The sequence below is a fragment of the Bubalus bubalis genome, chromosome 4 (assembly GCF_019923935.1).
Source record: "Bubalus bubalis isolate 160015118507 breed Murrah chromosome 4, NDDB_SH_1, whole genome shotgun sequence".
Taxonomy (NCBI): Eukaryota; Metazoa; Chordata; class Mammalia; order Artiodactyla; family Bovidae; genus Bubalus; species Bubalus bubalis.
Genome location: NC_059160.1, coordinates 8012320 through 8038761, shown reverse-complemented (window position 1 = coordinate 8038761; position 26442 = coordinate 8012320). Strand labels below are relative to the sequence as shown.

The window sequence follows — 26442 nt, the reverse complement described above, 5'->3', positions numbered from 1 at the left end:
AAACAATGGCTGACTTTATTTTTCTGGGCTCCAAAATCATTGTAGATGGTGACTGCAAGCCATGAAATTAAAAGATGCTTACTCCTTGGAAGGAAAGTTATGAAACCTAGACAGCATACTGAAAAGCAGAGACATTACTTTGTCAACAAATGTCCGTCTAATCAAGGCTATGGTTTTTCCAGTGGTCATGTATGGATGTGAGAGTTGGACTATAAAGAAAGCTGAGTGCCGAAGAATTGATGCTTTTGAACTATGGTGTTGGAAAAGACTCTTGAGAGTGCCTTGGACTGCAAGGAGATCCAACCAGTCCATCCTAAAGGAAATCGGTCCTGAATATTCATTGGAAGGACTGACGTTGAAGCTGAAACTCCAATACTTTGGCCACCTGATGCGAAGAGCTGACTTGTTTGAAAAGACCCTGATGCTGGGAAAGATTGAGGGCAGGAGGAGAAGGGGATGACAGAGGATGAGATGGTTGGATGGCATCACTGACTCAAAGGACATGTGTTTGAGTGGACTCTGGGAGTTGGTGATGGACAGGGAGGCCTGGCGTGCTGCGGTTCATGGGGTCACAAAGAGTTGGACACGACTGAGCGACTGAACTAGAACTGGAACTATCAAGATTACACACTATGCAATTCCAATCCCCACTTCTTTTTTCCTCATTCTCATAATCCTATTAACTTTCTTTTCATCAGTTCCTCTGATACCTCAGCACAGAGACAAACTCTTATAATTGTACAGGTACAGGCAGTTCATTAAGCTCTCTTACTGGACTCAGATTGCTGCTGTGGGAACTGCCTCCTCTTAAGTTTCTGGGCTATTATCAGATAGAGGCAACTCTTAATCTCCCTGGCTTCCTTTCCAGGGGCTTATGCCAAGAAAAGGTGGAGAAAAGACCTAGGTCCAGTATCTAAAGTACTATACTTCTAACCATTATGGGCTTTGAGTTGCTCGTTATTTACCTTCACAGAAGAATGTACCGTCAATATTCTTTTAGTTATTAAACCCACCTGGTACAGATCTTAGATACACAGAGAAAATAGTACAGCTACCCCTCCCCACTCTCAGTGAACTACAATGTCAACAGGAAGAAAAGGTCTTGGTGAAAAAAAAGAAATGTTAAGTTAAAAGACAGAGAAATGAGAAATTCCCTGGAAGTCCAGAGGTAGGACTCGGCACAGGGGGCATGGGTTCGATCCCTGGTCGGGGATCTAATATCCTGCACACCTCGTGACTTGGCCAAAAAAAAAGAAAGAGAAATAATAAGAGTACTACAGGGAGAGGAGAGTGTGAAAACAAGTTTGAGGCTGTATTGATCAAGGAAAGTTTTTCTGTACAGTTAAGCCTCAGGCTAACTTTTAAAATGGCCAAGGACATAGTTTAGGGAAGGGCAGGAAGGTTACTTGGAGAATTCAGAGCAGCACTATCAAAGGAAGGTACCAAGTATCAGAACAGAATGATAGTTCAGGATGGGGAACACATGTATACCTGTGGCGGATTCATTTTGATATTTGGCAAATCTAATACAGTTATGTAAAGTTTAAAAATAAAATAAAATTAAAAAAAAATAAATAAATAAAAAAAAAAAAAAAAAAAAAGAACAGAATGATAACTAGTGCTTTTTAAAGTTCTGGTTGAAAAAACGTAATAATTCTGCTTTGTTGTTTCGTCACTAAGTCATGTCCGACTTTTTTGCAACCCCATGGACTGTAGCTTGCCAGGCCCTCTGTCCATGGGATTTCCCAGGCAAGAACACTGGAGTGGGTTGCCATTTCCTTCTCCAGGGGATCTTCCCGACCCAGGGATCAAACCTGCATCTTCTGCACTGAAGGCAGAGTGTAAATGCTCAAGACAAAGAAATAGAAGCTGAAACAGATTCTAAGCAAGAAGAGCTTATCCAGTCTCTGCTTTTGTGCCAAACATAATTTTCATATGTGTGTGTGTATATATATACACACATATACATATATATATGATCTGTCCTCAAGGTACTTTGGCCAAGAGAGGCCACTTAACTTCATAATGACTGGAGTCAGAAAATTGCAGGAAGCTGAAGGATGGGATATTTTCTTACAATGGAGCTGCAACTCCTTAAACAGAAATTTGAAGGCCTATTACAGGCCAGGCACTCCTGCAGTGCATGTGTGGGTGGGGGTAGAGATCAGCTGTTAGAAACTGGCTGACCTCAACCAAATTTGGCAGGCAAACAACCTTTGTCTAGTCCAGAGTGTTGACCTGTACAGTATTTTTTAAATAAACTCTGAGGCATAATTTACTCACAATAAAATGCACACATTTGAAGTGTACATTTCCAAGAAGTTCAATGAGTTTTGACAAATGTACACTATTGTGCTGTCACCACGCCTAAGCAAGAAAACACATTCCCATCGTCCCTCATGTCATTTTGCAGTCAGTCTCCACACTCATCACCAGGCCAACCACTGACCTAATTTTCGTTACTAATTTCACTTATTCTAAAACTTCAATATAAATGAAACCATACAGTAAGTTCTCTTTCATTTCTTACTTTCACTCAACATGTTTTTGAGATTCATTCACATTGTTGCATAAACTGATAATCCACTGTTTTATCTATTGGTTTATCTATTGACCTTCTGACGATGGTATTTGGACTGTTTCCGGTTTTTCGGCTATCAGGTACTATGAAAATTAATGTGTCTTTCTGTGAATATGGTTTCATTTCTCTTTAATAAACACTAAAGTGCAGGATGGCTGGGTTGCATGGTAAGTACGAGTTTAACTTTAGGAGAAACTGACCAGTTGTTTTCCAAAGTGGTTGTACCATTTCACGCTCCCACCAGCAACACAGATTAATTCTAGCTTTTCAAATCCTCACCAATACTTGGATTTTTTTTTTTTTTTAATTTTAGCTACCCTTGTGGGTATGAAGTGCTATCTCACTGTGTTTTTAATTTTTACTTCCCTGGTAACTAATGATGTTGGGCACCTATTCATATGCTTTCAGACATTCATATATATTTTCTTCTGTAAAGGGTCTCTTCAAACTTCTGCTCATTTTTAACAGGGCCATTTGTTACATTACTGAATTTTAAAATGTTTTATATATTCTGGATTCAAGTCATAGGTGTGTGTGTGTACATATGCAGCATATATGTGTTTGTAATATTTCCTTCCAGTCTGTGATTTACCTTTTCATTTTCTTACAATGTATTTTACAGAACAGAAAGTTTTACTTTTGATAAAGGTCTGACTTACCAATTTTTTTCTTCTATGGTTGGTTAGAGCTTTCTGGGTCCTAAAACAATCTTTGCCTATTTCAAGGCCACAAAGATTTTCTCTTATAATTTTGCCTATACATTTTATGGCTTCAGTTTGTATATTTAGGTTTATGAGTCACTTCAAATTAATTCTTCTGCATAGTGTCAGATAAGGATTAAGACATTTCTTTACATACAAATATCCATCCAACTGTTCTAGCAACATTTTTTGACAAGACTATCCTTTCCCCCCTGAATTATGTTTTGGCCTTTGCTGAAAAATCAACTGATCATATATGTCCCTTTCAAGACTCTATAGTGGTCAATGATCAACATTTTTTTTAATACCAATACCACAGTGTCTTTATTACTCTAGTTATACAGTAAGTCCTAAAATCAGGTAATTTAAGTCATCTAAGTTTATTCCCTCACTTCTAAATAGTTTGGCTATCGTAAATTCTTCACAGTTTCACATATTTTAGATTCAGCATGTCAATTTCCACACACCCCGCCCCCGCCCCCCCCCCCCAAAAAGGAAGCCTTCAGGAATTTAGTCTGTAAACACACTGCATCTTAATAGATTATTTTGGGACTACTGGACTATTTAACAACACTGGGTCTTTCAAACCATTAACATGGTACATCTCCACTTATTTGGGTCTTCTTTTTCTCAGCCATGTTTTGTGATTTTCAATGTAAAAGTTTTTTTATATTTTTCATTAAATGTATTCCTAAGTATAGAAAATTTTTCAATTCAAACTGGTTGTCATTCACAATTAAAAAAAATCCAGACTTCTGGCTCCCCTGGGAAAAAAATTAGAAGATCAGCAACTCTGGATCTATATTTCCCAAATGCCAACAATAAATCAACACTGAGTACTGGCTGCCCTCTCTAGACAGGGCACGTTCTTCTCTCCAACTGCAGTAGTTCCTACCATTCCGTATAAAACCTCTGACCTATCCAATTCCATTCATATAAGTTATCTGCTTGGAACCTACAGAGAAAGGCTAGGGAACAAGGACTGGTGATGTGATTAGACCTGCATTTGAAACTTGGGCTTCGGTGTGGAGAAATGATTATGGTTACAGGGAAGGATGTAAGCAGGAAAATTAGCCAAGAATTTATTGAAGTGGTCCTGGAAAGGGCATGGCTTGGACTAGAGTGGCTTTAGTAGAAGAAATGAGAAGTTGACAAATGAGATAATATTTATAGAGTGATTATTAATAGAAATTGATGATGGAATGGATGAAAGGATTCAAGAATATGTCAGAGATGACCCTCTGAATTCTGGCTTATGTAACTTATGCAGACAGAGGCACCATTCACAGAAATGGAGGAGAACACTGGACTAGGAACAACTCTGACAAGAGGCAAGGAAGGTTAAAAGTTTAGTTTGAAATGTAAATTTGAGATGTCCGTGAGACATCCAAGTAGAAGTGGCAAAGTGATTTGTATTAAAAAAGACAGACACATTTGGGAATCATCAGCATATAGTTGGTGTTTAAAGCTATGGAACTAGATAAGATCTCTTATAGAGAGAGTAAGAGGTTTGAGGGTTTGAGCCAGAGTCCTGAGAAAATCCCACACTTGGGTCAGGGTGAAGAAGAGCTAGCAAGAGGCTGAGAAACTACTGCAGGAGAGGTAGAAAGAAGGGATAAGGTACTAGGTGAAGAACTAGTGGCCCCCCAGACTCCTCTGTCCAAGGGCTTTCCCAGGCAAGAGTACTGGAGTGCGTTGCCATTTCCTTCTCCAGGGGATCTTAACCACCGAGGGATGGAACCAGGGTCTCCGGCACTGGCAGACGGGTTCTTCACTGCTGAGCCCCAGCGAAGCCTGAATAATGTCATAGCAAGAACAGAAAATGGTTCAAGAAAGAAAGTGATCAACTATGTTCAATACCACATGAGAGGGAAAATATAAATGAAAATATCCATTCCTTCACTTTTTCATTCAAAAAATATTTATGAAGCACCTGCTGCTGCTGCTAAGTCGCTTCAGTCGTGTCGGACTCTGTGTGACCCCATAGATGGCAGCCCACCAGGCTCCCCCGTCCCTGGGATTCTCCAGGCAAGAGTACTGGAGTGGGTTGCCATTTCCTTCTCCAATGCATGAAAGGGAAAAGTGAAAGGGAAGTCGCTCACTTGTGTCCGACTCTTAGCGACCCCATGGACTGCAGCCTACCAGGCTCCTCCATCCACGGGATTCCCCAGGCAAGAGTACTGGAGTGGGGTGCCATTGCCTTCTCCAATGAAGCACCTACTACACGCCAAGTACTGATGGTACTTAGGAAACAATAAACAAAACAAGGTAGCTGCCCCTTGAAGAGACTATCGTCTAGTGGCAGGAGACAGACAGACGCCACGGGCTGAATAGTTCTGTGGAGAAAGTGAAGCAGGGTAAGGGAAATCAGGAAAGCCTGGGATTTGGGAGTAAAGTGGCTTTTTTATACATGATGGTCTAAAAATGTGACATCTGAGCAAAGATCTGAAAAGAGTAAGGAAGTAAAACATGTGAAGATCCAGGGATCGGGATTTCAGGCAGAGGAAAACAGCCAACATAAAGACCCGACACAACCCAGGAATAGCGAGGAATCCAGGGGGGCTGCTGTACAGTGAGCTAAGGGCGGGGGCGATCGTGAAACTGTCTCTGGAGAGCAAATGATAAAACTTAGGACGTATGTGGACAGCACGGCGTAAGAAGTCAAGGGCAGAAGCAGGGAGTCAAGTTCAAAGGAAGCTACTGCAATAATCTAAGCAAGAGATAACAATACGACAGTGATGGTCAGTTGTGTCTGAACGTCCCAGGTGACTCAGTGGTAAAGAATCCGCCTGCCAATACAGGACACGAAGGAGATGCAGTTTCAATCCTTGGGCAGGGAAGATCCCCTGGAGAAGGAAATGGCAATCCACTCCAGTATTATTGCCTGGAAAATCCCATGGACAGAGGAGCCTACCAGGCTACAATCCATAGGGTCGCAAAGAGTTGGACACGACTAAGCGTACATACACACAGAGTTCTGTCTACATGGTTAGGCTAAGGTCCCCAGTTATTCAAACACCAACCTAAGTGTTGCTTTTGAAGGTATTTTGCAAATGTGATTAACATTCATAATCAGGTGGCTTCAAGGAAAGGAGATTATTCTAGATGATCCAGGTGGGCCTGAATCCATCAGATAAAAGGCCTTAAGAGCAGGTTTCTCAGAAGGAGAAATTTCACCTTCAATACCAACTTTAGTTTCTGCTGAGAGTTCCAATCTGTCCTTCTTGACAGCCTAGCCTATGAATGTTCCAGTTGCCTAGCCAGCCACCACAACCACGTAAGGAATCAGTTCAGTTCAGTCGCTCTGTCGTGTCCGACTCTGCGACCCCATGAACTGCAGCACGCCGGGCCTCCCTGTCCATCACCAACTCCCGGAGTTCACTCAAACTCATGTCCATCGAGTTGGTGATGCCATCCAGCCATCTCATCCTCTGTCATCCCCTTCTCCTCCTGCCCCAAATCCCTCCCAGCATCAGAGTCTTTTCCAATGAGTCAACTCTTCGCATGAGGTGGCCAAAGTACTGGAGCTTCAGCTTTAGCATCAGTCCTTCCAATGAACACCCAGGGCTGATCTCCTTTAGGATGGACTGGTTGGATCTCCTTGCAGTCCAAGGGACTCTCAAGAGTCTTCTACAACACCACAATTCAAAAGCATCAATTCTTCAGTGCTCAGCTTTCTTCACAGTCCAACTTTCACATCCATACATGACTACTGGAAAAACCATAGCCTTGACTAGACAGACCTTTATTGACAAAAGTAATGTCTCTGCTTTTCAATATGCTATCTAGGTTGGTCATAACTTGCCTTCCAAGGAGTAAGCGTCTTTTAATTTCATGGCTGCAATCACCATCTGCAGTGATTTTGGAGCCCAAAAAAATAAAGTCTGACACTGTTTCCCCATCTACTTCCCATGAAGTGATGGGACCAGATGCCATGATCTTCGTGTCCTGAATGTTGAGCTTTAAGCCAACTTTCTCACCCTCCTCTTTCACTTTCATCAAGAAGCTTTTTAGTTCCTCTTCACTTTCTGCCATAAGGGTGGTGTCATCTGCATGTCTGAGGTTATTGATATTTCTCCTGGCAATCTTGATTCCAGCTTGTGCTTCTTCCAGCCCAGCGTTTCTCATGATGTACTCTGCATATAAGTTAAATAAGCAGGGTGACAGTATACAGCCTTGACGTACTCCTTTTCCTATTTGGAACCAGTCTGTTGTTCCATGTCCAGTTCTAATGCAGGTTTCTCAATAAATCCTTACAATAAACCACCTAATCTCCTACTGGTTCTGTTTCTCTGGTTGAACACTGACTGATACAGATTTTGGTATCTTGAAGTAGGGTGCTGCTATAACAAATTCTTTAAAATATGGAATGGGACTTTGAAACTGAATACTGCATGGAAGCTGGGAAGATTTTGAGAAGCTAATTTAAAGAGCCCGCTGCTGCTGCTGCTAAGTCGCTTCAGTCATGTCCAACTCTGTGCGACCCCATAGACGGCAGGCCAGCAAGCTCCTCCATCCCTGGGATTCTCCAGGCAAGAACACTGGAGTGGGTTGCTATTTCCTTCTCCAAAGCATGAAAGTGAAAAGTGAAAGTGAAGTCGCTCAGTCATGTCCCACTCTTCGAGACCCCATGAACTGCAGCCTACCAGGCTCCTCCATCCATGGGAGTTTCCAAGCAAGAGTACTGGAGTGGGTTGCCACTGCCTTCTCCGTTAGAGCCTAGATTGCCTTAAACAGACTGTTCGTAGAAATATGGATATTGAAAACATTCCTGGTAAGAGCTCAGGAGGAAGTGAGAAGCACAACAAATAAAGTCTATCTCATTTAATAGAATACATATGTCATCATAAACAGAAAGCTGGTAAAAAACAAACATTAAAGGTGCTTCTGGTGAGAGCTCATTAGAAAATGAGGAACATTATTAAGAACTGAAGGAAAAATAATCCTTTTTAGATAGTGGCAAAAAAAAACAAAAACTTATGTGAACTCTGTCCAGAAGTTGTATGAAAAGGAAAAGTTGGATATTTAGCAAGGATAAGCAATGAACTTCAGTATTTAGCTAAAGAGATTTTCAAGCAACAAGTTGAAGATGTGACCTGGTTTTTTCTTGTTGCTTATGGCAAAATGCAAGAGGAAAGATAAACAGATGGGCGAAATGTTAAAAGAAACCAGGACATGATGATTTGGGAAATTCTCAGCTTGTCTAGATCACAAAAACACTAAAATTAGGAGATACCCTATTAAGAAAGCACTGCTATGGAGAAAAAGCCAAGAGTGTGTGGACAACCTTTCATCAGTGCTGAAGGATTGCACACGTGACGCAGGGACCCTCACCCAACCGCCTAAGCAGGAGCTAGGAAGCAATGCGAGACTGGAGGACCTCTTGTCTCATGACAAGAGTCCCTGAGATACACACAGGAGACTCAAAGGTTTCTGAGAATGTTTTATCAGCAGAAACACTGCCAGCTTGGCCTGAAAGGGGCAGAAAGAGAATAAAGTAAAAGAAAGACGGTCAGACTACCAAAATTCTACAGGCAATTTAACTACTAATAAAACTACTCAGTTGAAAACATGCACTACTTACCCTTCAAGAAAAAGTAAGGATAACTCTAAGAACTGAGACTTGGGCCCAGAAGCCAGAGCCAAAGGCCCAGAGGGCAGGGTCCCTGGCCACAAAAGATTACTTCCAGGCATTGCAACCTGAGAAATTTTCCCTGCTGAATTCGAAACTGCCTGGGACCAGTGACACACTTATTCCTTGTATCTCCTCCTTTTTGGATTTGGGAACGTCCATGACGGTCATATTTTGCATGTCCACCACTGTAGTTTGGGAACACATAACTCGTTTTCGAGCTTCCCAGGCGCACAGATAGAAATTTTTCCCCAAGATGGATCACACCCAGAGTCTCACCTCTACCTGATTTAGATGATGAGATTTTTGGACTTTTGAGCTGATGATATTTAGATGAGATTCTGGACTTGATGCTGCAATGGGTTGAGACTCTGGAATGTCGGAATGGGATGAATGTATTTCGCTTGTGGGACAAATATGAATCTTTGAGGTTCAAAGGGCAGAATGCGGCAGACTGAAAATGGTACCATAAGAGATATCCACATCCTTCGTATCCTAACACTGGAACTCATATGTCAGAAAAGGAGGGTGATCTTTGCAGCCGTGATTAAGCTAAGGATCTTGAGATGGAGCAATTATTCTGGATTATCTGGGTGAGCCTTAAATGCAATTTCTTTATAAAACAGGCAGGGAGAGACGGGACAAACAGAGGAGAAGACGTGCAGAGAGACATTTGAAAATGCTGGCCCTGAAGACTGAAGAGACACCACCTCAAGCCAAGGAATGCCAGCAGTCACCAGAAGCTGGAAGAGGTGAGGAACAGACTCCCCTAAGACTTCTAGAAGGACTGCAGCACTGCAGCTGACACCTTGATTTCAGCCCAGTGAAACTGGTTTTAGACATCTGACCTTCAGAGCTGTGAGAGAATAAATATGCACTGTCTTTTTAAGACACCAAGTTTCTGGTAATTCGTTATAGCAGCCACAGGAAAGTAATACAGATGGCTTAGACAAGGGAGGTGGTAAGAAGTGATCAGATCATGCATATGGAAGAAGCTAAGAGGATTTGCCAATGGAGTGAATGTGAAGTGGGAAAGAAAGAGAAAATGACTCCAAAGCTCTGACCTGATTAACCAGAAGAAACATTACCACTTTACTTTCATTCATTCAACAAGCATTTACTGAGCATTTATCATATGCCCTGCCAATCACTATGCTGCATGCCAGGAAGAGAGTCATGAAGAGACAGCCTCCTGAAGTTTACTAGAAGAAAAACATAAAATAACTACATAACAATTTAGCTGCAATTGGGACTTGTGCTACAAAAGAAAAATTCTGGGTGCTATGAAACTTAACAAGAATTAAATGCCTGCTGCTGCTGCTGCTGCTAAGTCGCTTCAGTCATGTCTGACTCTGTGTGACCCCAGAGATGGCAGCCCACCAGGCTCCGCCGTCCCGGGGATCCTCCAGGCAAGAACACTGGAGTGGGCTGCCATTTTCTTCTCCAAATTAAATGCCTATTATGTGCTAAATGCTTTACACGTAACTTTATTTACCCCTTACATCTATCCTACGAGGAAACAAGAGATTGACAAAGATTAATTCCCTTGCCCAAGATCACAAAGCCAATGAGCAGTAGAGCCACAGCTGAAAACAGGTGCATTCAACTCTAAAACTCATCACTACTATCTCCAAACAGCAGGGAAAATCTACTAGGCTTTAAAAAAAAAAAAAAAAAAAAGAGTGGCGAGGAGGAGGAGGAACTGTCATGCAAATAAAGTTTTGAGAATTCCTGCTCTAGAAAGAGCTTTCTAAGCTCACTTGATGAAGGTGAATTTTGGAGGGTATTCAAAAATCCCTTAACACTCTCCAAATAGAATAAAAGGTTACACTATAATTAACTCAGTTTTATTTAGGCACCCAACAGGTTATTAAACTCGTTGAAAATAAAACGTCATGAATAGCTTGTCCAAATTCTACAAGTCATACCCAGTTTTCACACATACTGTTTCTGCTAGGTTCACCTTCAGAATCAGCTTTCAGGTGAAGCCAAAAGAGGGGCGAGGGGGAGGTCAATTACGCTCCAGAGTGACTGAGTCATGAACATGATTAAACAAATAACTGATTCAATGCATACAAAGATTCATGACAGATATCACACGTATGAACCACATCATCCTACGAACTTCTACTAAGTAAAGGAAATATTTTTAAATTTATTTAATTTCAAATTACTAGCCTATGATCTCATTATATTCTTGGCTCCCTATTATTCCTATTCCAGTACCACACACCCCACACACCCCCAACCCAGGAAAAAAAAAATCTGAAGAGAAAGAAAATATCAACAAGATGATGTGAAATGATTCACTGAATCCATAAAATATAATTTAAAACACCACGACATCTTTGCCTTCACTGCATGACCTCAGGGCATTAAGCTGGTATGTAAGAAATAAAGAATGTAATGGTCCCTGAATGGAAGCTTCAGTTCAAGTGATTGTTCATTGAAAGTGATTATAACATGTATAAAGAATAAGAAAGAAAATAGCCCAAACTCTCCATTCTCCATTTCTCAATTCTTTCCCCATCTCTACCTAAAAAAAAAAAAAAAAAAAAAAAAAAAAAACAAGACAACATATATGTGGCAAATTTTAAAAGACTTTAAAGATATCCATCATTTAATAAAATATAAAATCAACGATAAAGCCAGTTTCAACTACGATAACACCATTTTAATACCAACATGCAATATGGCGGGTCCTAAACTATGAGAGGGCAAATTTCCACATTCCTGTCAATTCTGTGGTAGTGAAAATATGTACAAATTAACCACGATTAAGAGACTCTGGCATAACTTACACCATTTACAGTCACAAAGATACTGAAACACTGACCAAAAAGTTTTAATTTGGATATTCTGGTATGCCCTTATTTAGTAAGTATCTACTGTGCAACTGAAGTGAAGTCACTGTTATAGCTTTCCATTTCAGGAATGGCAGTAAGATACTGAATGCATATAAGGAATATCCCAAAGAATATTTTGAGAGCTATAACACTGTGATTACTACCATAAAAAATTCTCACTGTATAGACATTTTCACTAACCATGCAAAAGAAAGTGAAAAGGAACAAACATTTACTGGAGGCACAGGACTTGGGACTGAACAACAACATACAACGGTGGGGAGTCGCCGTCTTTAACTCACAGCCAGACCTGAGTTCCAGTCTCGACTGCGGTAACTTAGTTCATCTCTCCAAGCTTCTGTACTGTCATCTGCAAAATGGTGCTGTTACTTACTTCACAGAGCTGGTGGGAGGATTAATGAGGCAACACGATGACTAATAAAGCACACATCACTGTTACTCGCCTTTACATTTCTCCATACTCATAACCACCTCATGTTTTAAGAATTATTAACTCCATGTTACAGATGAGGAAAGCGAGTCACAGACGGTTAGATGGTGAGTCTAGGGTTACACAACTGATAACTGTTCGTATCTAGCTCTGCTCCTGCCCTTACACTTGACATGTTACCTAATTATTTTACTCTCTCTGGATAGGAAGTTTAGAATTTTTTTTTTTTTTTCAAATTATACCCGGGACACTTTTAATTTGACTTCCTTGGTGGCTCAGACGGTAAAGCGTCTGTCTACAATGCGGGAGACCCGGGTTCGATGCGGGAGATCCCTGGGTTGGGAAGATCCCCCGGAGAAGGAAATGGCAATCCACTCCAGTACTATTACCTGGAAAATCCCATGGACAGAGGAGCCTGGTAGGCTACAGTCCATGGGATCACAAAGGGTTGGACATGACTGAGTGACTTCACTTTCACTTTTAATTTTGATACCAAAACAAAGATTTTTCAGAAAACCAAACTGACCTTTAATTCTCACAATTTCAGAGGTCAAAAACCTGAAAATAGCCCACCTGTTTTCAAATTCAGTAACAAACAGAGGATACACTCCAGATTTTAAAATGAGCTACCCAAATTACTGATTACTTGTACTCATTTATACAGAGAATGATTTCTTAATGCTTATTAACAAGAGTAAGTGAAGAAGCAAATGAATCAAATATACACAAAAGGAAAAATACAGTATCTGAAGAAAAGAAAAAACATTTTTTTTCACAACTCTGTCTTCCTAGGATTCTGTAGGCCTTTTGTTACTGCTGTGTGAGCCTGTCTTAAACAAAGGGTGAGGAACTGCTCCAGCGCAGCCACTGGACAGTGGTGGAACTTCAAATCATTTAATTTCTCAGAGCCTCACTTCAACTAAACAATGCGAGTTGGACTTGAGTCACTGAACCGCAGAACTGAAGGCAACTTAAGCAATTAGCTCCACCCAAGGCACCCTGGTGGCTCAGATAGTAAAGAATCTGCCTGCAATGCAGGAGACCCAGGTTGGATCCCTGGGTCAGGGAAGGTTCCTGGCGAGAGAGCATGACAACCCACTCCAGTATTCTTGCCTGGAGAATTCCATGGACAGAGGAGCCTGACAGGCTCTAGTCCATGGACTTGCAAAGAGTCATACACAACTGAGCGATGAATGCTAGCAACTAACTAAGGCACCCTGGCAGGTCAACCAATTCCTGCTTCAACACCTTTAGCGACATGGAGTTCACTTATCTTTCCTCTTCACAAAAGTCGTAAGTTAATAACTTTAAGAATTTTGCAGATTCTTCTGTGACTCAGTTTTGTGTGACTCACAAAAGTTCTCATTCTAGGTATTTTTACTTTGGGGCCTAGATCCACCTCTAAGCTCTCTTGAAGCCTGTGAAACTGTAAGAAGTGCTTCTGACTAAACCCATTCTGCAGACAAAGGTCCTAGGAATTTAGAGGGACAACAAGAGGGTATGAGATACCCTTAACACATTATTGACCAGAGACACATTAATGCCACAGGCGTTAGTTTCTGCAAAAATATCCCGGTCAACAATGTGTTGGTGGGCAAATTGTGTACCTCCTGAGGTCCTGTTTAACTGTGGAGTTCAACTAATAAAATCACTGCTTTCACTCTAACTGGCGAAATAAAATCTATCAAGATGTAGGTATCTGAACTGGAAAAAGTGATGCTGAAGCAGCAATGATTGACATCTAAATGCCTCCTTCTGAATACATCATTTTATATTCATTCATCTCTGCCTCCAACCTCATTCAGTCATGTCAGATCTGTGTTACTGCCGAAAAATAATCATGATGATGATGATGCATGTAAAGGTGTTCCAAGGACTTGGCATATTTAAGTTTTTCGATCCTCAGAGCAAAATATAAAGCAGACATCATTATCACCACCATTTTACAGTTAGTGAGTCACTGAGAAGATAAAGTAGCAGAAGTATCACAGTACCACACACAGAGCTGGCAAGCGGTGGATCCAGGACTCGAACCCAGAAGGTCTGGCTCTAGTATTTATCCTCTTAACTACTCACACTCTGTAACTGCTTGTCTATCTCTCTGATAAGTGACTGTTTTCTTCAACATCAGAAAAATGACTCCACCTTCACCTTATACATAAAGATCAAATATTTGTCCTTAGTGTCAATGCTGGTCTAGGCTACTTAAAAACATTCAGGTGGCCCCAATTCAGTGTCCACCTCCATAACTGAGCCTACCATGTGGAAGGCACATAGTAAGCGCACAATAAATATTTGCAACTATCTATTCAAACAATGAAAACTTTCCCAATTCCCTCATCATCCCAAAGGTAATCTCTCCCTCCTCTGAGTCCTCCCTCCCCTCTCCCTCTTTCCCTCCCCTACCCCAGCACCCTGTGCTTTCTTCCAACACTTAGCTTTTTCTATGCTTCCCACTATGGCAGGCTGCCTCCAAGCTGACCCCTCACCTCCTGGTATTTACATCCCTGTGTAGTCACTTCCTGCAACGAGTGGCCTACAGAATGCTGGAGGAAGGATGCTATGTGACTTCTGAAGCTAAGTCATAAAAGATGATGCGGTGTGGTTTACTGGATTACTCGCTCAGGGGGAAGCCAGTGGCCGTGCTGGGGGGCAGGCAGAAGTAGCTCTGTGGAGGGGCCAACGTGGAGAGAAACAGAGACCTCCCCCCATAGCTGGCATCAACTTGCCAGCCATACAGATTAGCCTCCCTGACAGAGGATCTGCCAGCCTCAGTCAAGCCTTTGGAGGACTGCAACCCAGCTGACATATTACTGCAATCTCTGGAGATCCCCTGAGCCTGAAACCACTCAGCCCATCTGCTCCTGAACTCCTAACTCACAGAACCTGTGAGAGGTAATAAATGTTTATTGCCATCTTAAGCCCTATCTTTGGGGATAACTGTTACACGGCAATTGACAGCAGTAGACAGCTAATACCAGACACTTACTCTCTAACACTGGAAGCTCCTTAAGAGCATAGACTGTTTTCTTAATTCTCAAAGCTCCCTGAAGCCTTAGAAATAAACAGTGCCCATATTTGTTGAACTGTGCCAGCAGACTATTCCCCTTTGTCCACTGTTCCTTTTCTTCCAAAACATATCCATTAACAAACTATTCCCTATGCCTAAAGTACTTCATCTGTACTCTATCAATGTCCTCCCTTTTCTGTCTCAAAGGCCTTCTGAAATAGACTTCTGAGCATCTGCTGTGTCCCAGAACCGCCCTTGAAGCTGACAACAAAACAAAGAAACATCCTTGCCCTTATGGAGCTTACAGTCCACTGTATGCCCTTGCCACAGTGGTCTCTCTAAATATAATAAAACAATCTTTGTTAACAGGACTGCAAAATTCTAGTTTCCCCTTTGTAAAATTTAAATATTCAAAAATTATTTCACCCCTTTCATCATGTCTATTTAATTGGCTGTATGTCTGCATATGTTTTTCTTTTATATTTAAATAAATATCGAAGCTGCAGCCTCAAGAAAAGTCCATACCTGTTTACTTCCTAAAGTGCCCCCACTTAAATCTGTCTCTGTATTCTCTGTTTTTACTGAAGGTTTTCATGGGCCATGATTTTTAGCAAATATCACATTTATAAGTGTAAAATAAATACCATTTGATTTTTTAAAAAATAGCCTATATTCATTATACAAGTCCAAGCAACTCAATCAAATATGAATTTGTTTCACAGAAAGCAATTTTTAACTGAAGTATATTGTATTATTTAGTACTTCTACAACAAAACAGAGTGTTAAAAGAAAAAAAAAGCTCACTACACTTTTAAATTAGGAATTCCAGTCCTGGCTCTGTCCCTCACTGTGTAACCTTAGATAAATTCTTTAACACCCTGAGCCTCAGTTTCCATATCCTGAAGTGGAAGTAAAATCTACCTCACAGAATCACTGTGAGGATTAAGCAATGCATTAAAAGCCTAGCTTGATGCCTGTTACGGAGTGAGCGTGGCAGAATGTCAGTTTTCTTACCCCTTACCTAGGGCTTGTACTTATGGTCCAAACAGTTGTCAGTTTTTAAGTTTAGTTATTCCTCTCTGGAATGATCTTCCTCTCTTTTATCTAATGAATAAAAGATTCAGCTCAAAGGCCATCCTCTCCTTGAAGTCCACAGGAAGCGTTCCCTCGACTCTCCCACACGATTCTGGGTTTGTACCTGGCGTTTATCTCAGTGTGTTACAGTTACCTGTCACATCCGTCTCTCCCACTAGACTGTGAGTTCCTCATGAGGAGGGAACATACGCCTCACTCATTTCATAGCCTCAGCTTTTAGAAAAACACCTGGCACGTTACAGGCATGAAACAAAAACTGAATGAATGAGTGAAGTCACTACTCAAGCAGTACCCGGATCACTCCTGGGTGACCAAACTTTGTTTTTGCCCTTTATGGGCCGAGATGCTCCTCTGTGCTTCTGATCCCTTCCTCATAACACTCGACATAGCACTAAGGACTCAGAAAGTCTGCATTAAATACTTTTGGCTTATGCAATACAGAATACTCTCACATGATTTCATTCTAAATAAAAAATGGTATCCTAATGGATGTGGCTTTTGGAAGCCTTTTTAAACAGGAGCTCTTCTTAAGAGTTACTGGCAAAGAACTGAAGCAAATGCTGGAACTATACTACAGCCGGTTTTCCTATGCATGTGTTTTTGAAAAAAGCAGTAATGGTTTGCTTCTTTCTAAAACACTTCATTAAGAAACTGAGGATCATAAAGCCCTTTGATTCGCTGTGAAAAATGTGAACACCACCAGGCAAAATTTAGCTTAGTAACTTTCAGCCAAAGGTTCCCCACCCTACAGTCATAGGGCTGTGGGCCAGCTGGCTGTCACCTCATCCCTGGGAGGTGGCTGCTTTTCAACAGTAAAACTGCATAAGTGAAATGTGGAATCTGGGGGGATCTTCCAAAGTAAGACACGCAAATTTAACTTCTTATTTTAAATAGAGATTCTGCTTCAGACCTTGGCTTCAGGTGGAAGACCCTGAAAAGAGCTCAAAAACTGGCAACTCGGCGGTGGGGGGGCAGGCGGCGCATTTCAGACATCTTATGGATTTTAAAGTATGTAAACATGCAGGACACGAGGTGTGATTTCACTGCTAGAGTTAAGTGACATATTTCACATTCCTGTCCACGCACACTTCATGCCAAGTATAGGCTGGTAAGCAGTGAACTGTCCACCAAACTGCCCGTTAGTTATGCTGCATAACAGAGAGAAAACAGAGAAACCCTGACAAAGCCAAGTTGGCCTGGTGCTTACACACACATGCTGGTCTATCGTGGTTCTCAGTGTCACAAAAACAAACACTGCTTGGGCCTTTACTAAGGTGGGCAAGCGCAGTGTCAAACATTTTAACTCCTACAACGACTCCATGATGGATACTATTATTACCCCCAATTTTCAGATGAGAAAACTGAGGCCCAAGATTACACAGCTGGCAAATGGCAGGTTTGAGAATCTGACTGGAAAACTTCAGCCCTAGCAACTACAGAGGATCAATGCTCCTGCATTCTCGCCAGGCTAGGGAATATACTAGAAGTGTCCTGACAAACATTTTGTTGGAGGGGAAAGTTTCAGATGTGCCAGATCTCTTACACCTGGCAGCATTCAGGTAGCCAAACAGGCATCAACAAGTCCAGGTCAGACTTCCTTGCTTGGGAATCCTGGGAACTGCACATGGATCCTAAGGGTCTACACAAGATCCAGGAGAAAGCACCCGACAGACACCTGGTCCCTGCAGTCACGAAACGCCCGGGACGCCGCGGGGGCGGGAACCTCCGTGCCTCCACACCCCCGCGGCACGGCCCCGCCGCGCACAGGTGCACCGACCGCCCGCGCCCCCACGCCGCCCGTCCCGGCTCTACGACCCCAGCCTGGGGAAGCGGGGCGACGGTGGGGAAGGGGCCGAGGGGCGAGGCCGGCCCACAGCCAGACCCCCGGAGGGCGCGCGCGGCGGGGTCGCCCGGAGAAAGGATGCTCGGGGCGGGGCAGCGGTGGGGGAGGGGTCCCTGCCCGGACTCTCACTCACCGCCTGGCTCTCCTCCCGGGCCGGGCTCCGCGGCGGTCCCCGCTCCGGCTCTCAACCGCGCGTGTCTCCTCCCGAGGCTCAGCGTCCAGCAGGGACGCGCGGAGCTGTGGATAAGTCGGCGCGAGCGGAGGGCGTGCAGCGAGCGGAGCTGAGAGGGTGGGAAGGATGGGACGGTCGCGCTCACCGCTGCCGCCGCGGGGACACCACAGACACGGCCTTGGCCGGCTCCTCTCAGGCACGGAAGCTGCGGGTCCTCCTACCACACCCGCCTCCCGCACCCCCCACCACGCCACGCCCGCTGAAGGAGTGACAGCAGTGCTGACCAATCTGAGGCCTCGTGGAGGCCGGGAACCACGGACTAAAAGGAGGGAGGGCAAGGGAGGAATACAAGGGTGGCGAGCGTGGCGGCGGGACTTCCTGTGACTGACGGCCCAGCGCAGCCAATGGGAAGCGGGGAGATGACCTCATTGTCGAGGAAAGTCTGGAACTGGTGGAGTGGCGGTGAGGAGGTGGGAGGAGGTCGGAGACGAGCCGGAGGCGGGGCGCTGGGGCCTTAAAGAGGCCGCAACCCAATGGTCATCCAGTCAAGGCAAGGGCGGCGGACCCTGCCAGACTTGGCCAAGTTGCCAAGGGGTCAATGCTGCCAGAGCTTAGTGCATTAATCCTCCAGACCCCATCACAATCCTTTTAGGGGGCTGAAGGATCCCCGCCTGGGGCTCATAAATCGATTACTTAATTTCACGCTTCCCAAAAGGAGACACAATAAATTCCGCACTGGCCCGGAGCCCTGAGTTCCCGTTACAGCCCCCGCCCCACCGAAGCCCGTCGTCTCGTTTCTTTGAGTCAGTTTCCACTACAGTAAACGGGAGGATACCGGCACCCACCTACCCCAACTTTACCTGCCCAGAATGTTGAGATCATTAACAGCAAAAGTGCTTTGGGCTTCAAGAAAAAAAGACTGAATGAACCCAAAACCCTGTATCAGGAGACTTCAGGAAGAGCATCTGTAAAAGGAAGGACTGCACTAGACGACTCTTGTAATTCTATAATTATAAGATGCTGATTGATGTCCTCCTCTCTCCGGCATCCACTCTCGTAGCGAAGGGGTGTGGGGTCGGGGGGGGGGGGGGGGCTGCGGGGGGTGTGTGTGTGTGTGTGTGTGTGTGTGTGTGCGCGCGTGCTGCGTTAGGCGCAAAGGCCACACAGGGACTTGGTCCATGACTTCAACAAGGAGAAAGAAAGCGGGCTAAAAGGGAGAGAGAAACAAGGAAAACCAGGTTCCCTGCGGTAAGTGCCTCGAGGGAAGCGAGCCATTTGCTTCCCCTCCCCCCAGCAATGGGCGGGAGCCCAGAAAAGGCTAAATAACTGCAACTTGGCGGGGTGGAAAGAGGGGGAAGTGCTTTCCCGAAAGCTTCCTGGGGATGGTGTCACCAGACAGAGTAAGGAGGGGGGAGTAACGGGCAGCTACAGGAAGAAGGGGCTAGAGCATTCTTGAAGGTTTAGGAAGGAGCGGCGTGATGGCATACAGACTGAAAAGAGGCAGATCGTTTTACATCCCAGAGTAATTCTTACTACACCCCCTATTCTCCCCCAAAAGCCTCCCGAGGCTGCCCATTGGTGTCACTCTCAGAGGTAAGGCAGGAGAGGGTGCCTATCCCCCTCCAACTGCTGCAAAAGCCTAAGGGGCGCCCGGGTCTTCCTAGTTATTCATCTATCTTGTAAATTTCAAGTTCAGTATCACCGCTGGTCATAGAATCTTGTAGTTCAGGCAGGAGCCCTGTGGCCCTTTAGTCACATACCTTCCTCCAAGGCAAGAATTCCTCCATGAAAGTCTTGATAAAATTATTTATTCAGCAAATATTTCTTGAGGGGGTAAGACAAACGAAGTCATCACTGCCCTGGGGGTGCTCTCTCACCGAACTGGGGGACATGAAGGCACATGCTGGGGTGACCATGCAGCCAATCCCCAGCAGCATGACTAACTAGAGGGCCCAGAGGTATGAGGCAAAAGTCCTGCCGGTGGAAATTACTGGCGTGGGGCAGGTTTCCCCAAGACAAGACCGGGCTGGCGCATTCCCGATGGCGTCTACCTACCCTCAGCCTTCAGGAAATAGCCGGGGCGGGGAGAGGGAAACACAGCTGTGTGTTTTGTTGGGTTTTTTTTTTTTTTTTCCACTTTTTGGCCACACCCCATGGCATGTGGGATCTTGGTTTCCCAACCAGGAATCGAACCCAGGCCACCAGCATTGGGGAGCAGAGTCTTAACCACTGGATGGCTGGGGAAGTCCCACAGCATATGTTATTAGCCATGAACAGGGTAACATCCCACTCAGCTTCCCAGACATGGCAAACTCACCACCTCTCAAACAGGCCTCTCCTTTTCTTAAGACAAATTGTGTGTGTGTGTGTGTGTGTGTGTGTGTGTGTGTGTCTGTATATATATATATATATATATAGTGTGTGTGTGTGTGAGTGTGTGTGTGAATATCATATATATGGTGTGCATATATATTTCTTATGGATGATCCGCCTCCCTCTAGTTTCTGACCGTAAATCCTAATGTCATCCCCTGAAGATAACACAGGGCACGTCTAATCCCAGTTTGTCATGACAACATTCCAAATATTTGAAGATGACCAGCAAGCTGCCTTTCCCACACCCTCTTACCAGTCCCCAAAACAACAGAGATTAAGTCTTCTTGTCACCATTCCTCAGACGATGGCTTCCATGCACCACACTCTCCTAGTGACTTTGTGGGGACATCTTCAGTTTGTCAGGCTCTATTAGGGATACAGACATGAAGATAGAAATGGCTGGTGGTGGGTTTTATTTATTTTTTATTGGTAATGCAATGCAGGAAGGTTTTCACAAAAGTAAAATAATTAATGAAACTTGTATCTAGAGCACTTAATGATCTCTACTTTCAATTTGACTCTTGTTTTTTTCCCTGGATTATACTGTGGGGCTTCTCAGGTGGCGCTAGTGATAAAGAACCCTGCCTGCCAATGCAGGAAACTCAAGAGACACGGGTTCGATCCCTGGGTCAGAAGGATCCCCTGGAATAGGAAATAGCACCCACTCCAGTATTCTTGCCTGGGGAATCCCATGCACAGAGCAGCCTGGCAGGCGACAGTCCAGTTGGACATGACCGCACACGAGCACGTCAGGGACATGTGCTATTTTTGTCCTTCCATCAGACATCTTCTCTTCTGGAAAGAGGACCCTAATTTTCCCCTGGGGAACCACTCCTCCCCACACTTGGCCAAGGAGCTGACTCCAACCCAGTCCTGATCAAAGCACTGCTCACCCCTCCCCACCTCCACCATCTGCAGAGACTGATTTAGAGAAAGGCAGGTAACCCAAGGCGGTACAATTGGAATTCCTGGATCCTTTGTTGAAACTATTAGGAAGGAGAAGTTCTTGCAGTGAGGCTGCCGAACTGTCCAGCTCTGCACCTGGGACTGACCCGGAGACCACAGGAAATAATGTGCTTGAGAATAAAGTCCACGTGAGAACCTGCGAACTATCAGAGCTGAGACACCGTAAAGGCCCCAGCAGGTGATGACTGTTGGAGAGCCTGGGTCCAGCCATTTTCTGGCTGACTTCACAGATGTCTGAAGTCAGGGTCCTTAGAGCCTTGCCTATAAGGGAGATTCTGTAAATGGAATTATTGAGGGAGGAAAAACCTATAAGGGAGGAAGTTGAGCAGGGAAAGGAAAAGAGCCAAGTAAGGCTCAAATAATCTCTTGGCCTGATCCACCCCAGAGAGCTCTGGCGCATAAACCATGCCACGTGGTTATCCCCACCACGAGGCCGCTTTGTGTTGCCCAATCTTGCTCAGTCACTAGCCATGGGCTCTGAAGGGGTTAAGTTCCCCAACGCTAGTCCCTTCAGCTGAGGGCAATTCTCCAGAATTTGGGGCATCTGGGAACCCTTTGCTGCCAGTACAGCCGCTGGGGGATGGGTGAACTGGCCTGTTAAAGAAACTTGGAAGGGGCACCGTGTGGGTCTAACCCTGGGTGCCAATTCATTCCCTTTCCACTTGGGTTTTCGTTCACTGAAGCCAAAATGTGACTACTTTAAACACCCAGGTGTGATGAGACCAGCACAGAGCACAGTGAAACCTTGGCCTTCCTTGATCTGACCCCTCCATCCATGAGCACACTGCAAGGTTCCATCACCAGGCTTAGTGGCTGCCCTGAACCTGTGGCTCAAACTGACTTTGTCACCAACCTTTTCCACCCTCTTTCCTTTACTCCTTCCCACCCACCCACCCCCCAATCTCCTACTAAGCCAAATTCACTCTTTTTTGTACACCTTTAATTAATTAACACAAATATGGGATTTTTAGCTTCACCCTCCTAGTAATTAGCAGTAGTTGTCATTTCGTGCATTTCCATCCTTTGCTGCAAATTGCTGTAAACACAGGCCGATTCGATTCTGTCACCCATGTAACTTGCCACTTCTAATTTTGCTGCTGTTGCTGAAATGGGCAAATCCAATGACAGAAACCTTCAACAAACTGCTAGAGACCCATTTCCCCCTCCTTCCAATCTGCTAATCCATCACCCTAAAAGATTTACCCCACCTGTCCTTTTCCTTGCTGTCTCTCTTCCTGGGGAATCTCTTCAAAGGTATTTCCCAGGTCTTGTTTTGTTTTGTTTTTTAGCCACGCCACATGGTTTGTGGGCTTACCTGGTGGCTCAGTTGGTAAAGAATCTGCCTGCAATACAGGAGACCTGGGTTTGATCCCTGGGTCAGGAAGATGCTCTGGAGAAGGGAATGGCTACCCATTCCAGTATTCTTGCCTGGAGAATTCCATGGACAGAGGAGCCTGGCAGGCCACAGTCATGAAGTCACAGAGAGCCGGACACAACTGAGCAACTAACACTTTCATGGTTTGCAGGATATTTGTTTCTGACCAGGGATTGAACCTGGGCCACAGCACTGAAAGCAGGGAGTCCTAACCACTGGACCACCAGGACACTTCCATTTCCCAGGTCTTGATCAGCCCTATCCTGAGCTCTTCTTGCTTTTCCCTGTTTCTTCTTAAGTTTTTGTTCAGATTGGTCCCTCTCCCTAAATATCTTCTCTTTTATCTTTACGTATTTATATCCTAGCTCACATTTCACTTCCTCCAGGAAGCCCTCCACTCTTCCTCCGGTCTAAATGAATCCTTCCCTTCTCTGATAATCCATGGCTCTAAAGTGCCAAGCACACTGCTAAGCATTCTGAATGCATTATCTTCTTTCATTCTTGTGAAATTCACCTGAGGTGAATGCTATTATGATCCTCGTTGTTCGATGAGGAAACTGAGACAGGTTAATTAAGGAACTTGATTTGCTATCACACAACCAAAAACTACCAAAGCCAGGGTACAGATACTAAAATGAAAACTCTGGCTGAAATTCAATAAACATCCATTGGCTACACAGAAGGAACTAGAGGAGGTATTAAAAAGTGAAATAGACAATCCTGGTCTGCAATCAAGAATAGGGACAATCAGTTCAGTTCAGTCATTCAGTTGTGTCTAACTCTTTGCAACCCCATGGACTGCAGCACACCAGGCTTCCCTGTTCATCACCAACTCCCAGAGCTTGATCAAACTCATGTCCATTGAGTCAATGATGCCATCCAACCATCTCATCCTCTGTCATCCCCTTCTCCTCCAGCCTTCAATCTTTCCCAGCATCAGGGTCTTTTCAAAGGAGTCAGTTCTTCACATCAGGTGGCCAAAGTATTGGAGTTTCAGCTTCAGCATCAGTCCTTCCAATGAATATTCAGGACTGATTTCCCTTAGGATGGACTGGTTGGATATCCTTGCAGTCCAAGGGACTCTCAAGAGTCTTCTCCAGCACCACAGTTCAAAAGCATCAGTACTTCAGTACTCAGCTTTCTTTATAGTCCAACTCTCACATCCATACATGATTACTGGAGAAACCATAGCTTTGACAAGACAGACCTTTGTTGGCAAAGTAATGTCTCTGCTTTTTAATATGCTGTCTAGGTTGGTCATGGAGAAGGCAATGGCACCCCACTCCAGTACTCTTGCCTGGAAAATCCCATGGATGGAGGAGCCTGGTAGGCTGCAGTCCATGGGGTCGCACAGAGTCAGACACGACTGAGTGACTTCACTTTCACTTTTCACTTTCATGCACTGGAGAAGGAAATGGCAACCCACTCCAGTGTTCTTGCCTGGAGAATCCCAGGGACGGGGGAGCCTGGTGGGCTGCAGTCTATGGGGTTGCACAGAGTCGCACACGACTGAAGTGACTTAGCAGCAGGTTGGTCATAACTTTTCTTCCAAGGAGTAAGCATCTTTTAATTTCATGGCTGCAGTCACCATCTGCAGTGATTTTGGAGCCCAAAAAAATAAAGGTTTTCACCATTTCCATTGTTTCCCCATCTATTTGCCATGAAGTGATGGACCGGACGCCATGTTCTTAGTGTTCTGAATGTTGAGTTTTAAGCCAACTTTTTACTCTCCTCTTTCAGTCTCATCAAGAGGCTCTTTAGTTCCTCTTCGCTTTCTGCCATAAGGGTGGTGTCATCTGCATATCTGAGGTTATTGATATTTCTCCTGGCACTATAAATGGCACCAATCTGAACAATGCTGTAAGGATGGTAGAAATGAAATCAGAGAAGGGAGAGCTCGTGTCTGGTAGAACCCAGTAAGAGCACGTGAAGGAGTTTAGGTTTGAAAGGAGGGAGAGAGGCGTGGCCCTCCAGCTTAGGGAGCACTGTGAGTAACAGCATGGAGGAAGGACAATATGGGGCATATCTGAGCAAGGAAGTTGTCTGGCTTGTTTGAGAGATAAGGCTTTCAAGCCTTGGCAGAAGCCCTGTTGTAAAAAGGAAAGAATGCCAAGACCAGATGGGCATTGGACATTTGAAAACAGGATCCAAACTGTGTCTTAAGAGCAACCTGATAGTTGATTGGATTGGAAGGAGACTGAAATGGGATTGAGGGGATAAGTTAGGAGACCACAACTGTTTTCCAATCAAGAGTTAAGTTAGGATCCATGAGGGCGCTGGCAATGGCCTTGGATTATTTTTTCCCCTCTGCTCTATAACCACTTTGTCTTTGCTTGTCCCCAGAGATCATAACATCCTTGAAAAGTGTCAAGCATTTGAAAAAATGTGCCCATAATTGCTAAACCGCTAACAATTTCTTGATACTTAATAAGCACTCAGCAAATATTGTTGTAATTGAATTGAATGCATGAGCAGGGCGATAAAAACTCTGGGGCTCTGTTTAAATGGTTTCAAAGGAACTCAGGCCATGCCTGCAGCCCTCTGCAGTACTGTGTATGTGCTTAGCTGCTCAGTTGTGTCTACCTCTTTGCAACCCCGTGGACTGTCGCCCGCCAGGCTCCTCAGTCTGTGAGATTCTCCAGGCAAGAACACTGGAGTGCGTTGCCGTGCCTTCCTCCAGGGGATCTTCCTGACTCAGGAACTGAACCTATGTCTCCTGCGTCTCCGGCATTGCAGGCAGATTCTTTTATTCAGCACCTACTAGGTACATCATTCACTCATTCAGTTCACCCAATGAGGTCCTGACATCATGTCCCTCTTGTTTTTTAGTCGCTAAGTCGTGTCCAACTCTTTGTGACCCTATGGACTACAGGCTTTCTCTGTCCGTGGGATTTCCTAGGCAAGAATACTGGAGTAGGTTGCCATTTGCTACCCCAGGGGATCTTCTGGACCCAGGGATCAAACCCAGGTCTCCTGCATTGGCAAGCGGGTTCTTTACCACTGAGCCACTAGGGAAGCCCATGTCCATCTTACAGATCAGAAAAACTGAGGGTCAAGTGAGTAGTTTGCAGGAACTGAGACTGGGCTGCAGGACTCTCGGTGCTAAAACCATGACGTGCGTACGTGCGTAGTTGCTTCAGTTGTATCTGGCTTTTTGCAATCTCATGGACTGCAGCCCTCCAGGCTCCTATGTCCATGGGGATTCTCCAGGCAAGAATACTGGAGTGGATTGCCATGCCCTCCTCCAGGGAATCTTTCCAACCCAGGGACTGAACCCGGGTCTCCTGCACTGCAGGTGGATTCTTTACCCACTGAGCCACCTGGGTAGCCCAAAACCAGGACAACTCCAGGCAAATTCAGAGGGTTCGTCACCCTATCAAGATACCTTGCTCCAC

General features: G+C 44.5%; 1 protein-coding gene across 6 annotated transcripts in view; it reads right to left on the bottom strand.

Annotated features, from left to right (window-relative positions):
* MRTFA (myocardin related transcription factor A) overlaps positions 1 to 20198 on the bottom strand; it is a 207750-nt gene extending 187552 nt beyond the window's left edge. For 2 of the 6 annotated variants that reach the window (XM_044940825.2, XM_044940827.2), the window contains exon 1: positions 20092 to 20188. Coding sequence is in view for 1 of the 6 variants with exons in the window: in XM_044940823.2 (XP_044796758.1) it covers positions 20092 to 20118 (27 nt within the window). In the remaining 5 variants the exon portion in view is untranslated. Of the gene's footprint in view, positions 1 to 18292; positions 18701 to 20091 lie in introns of those variants that run through there. The other 4 variants (XM_044940826.2, XM_025282809.3, XM_044940823.2 and 1 more) reach the window with 3 other exon arrangements.
* Between the last annotated feature and the right edge of the window lie 6244 nt (positions 20199 to 26442).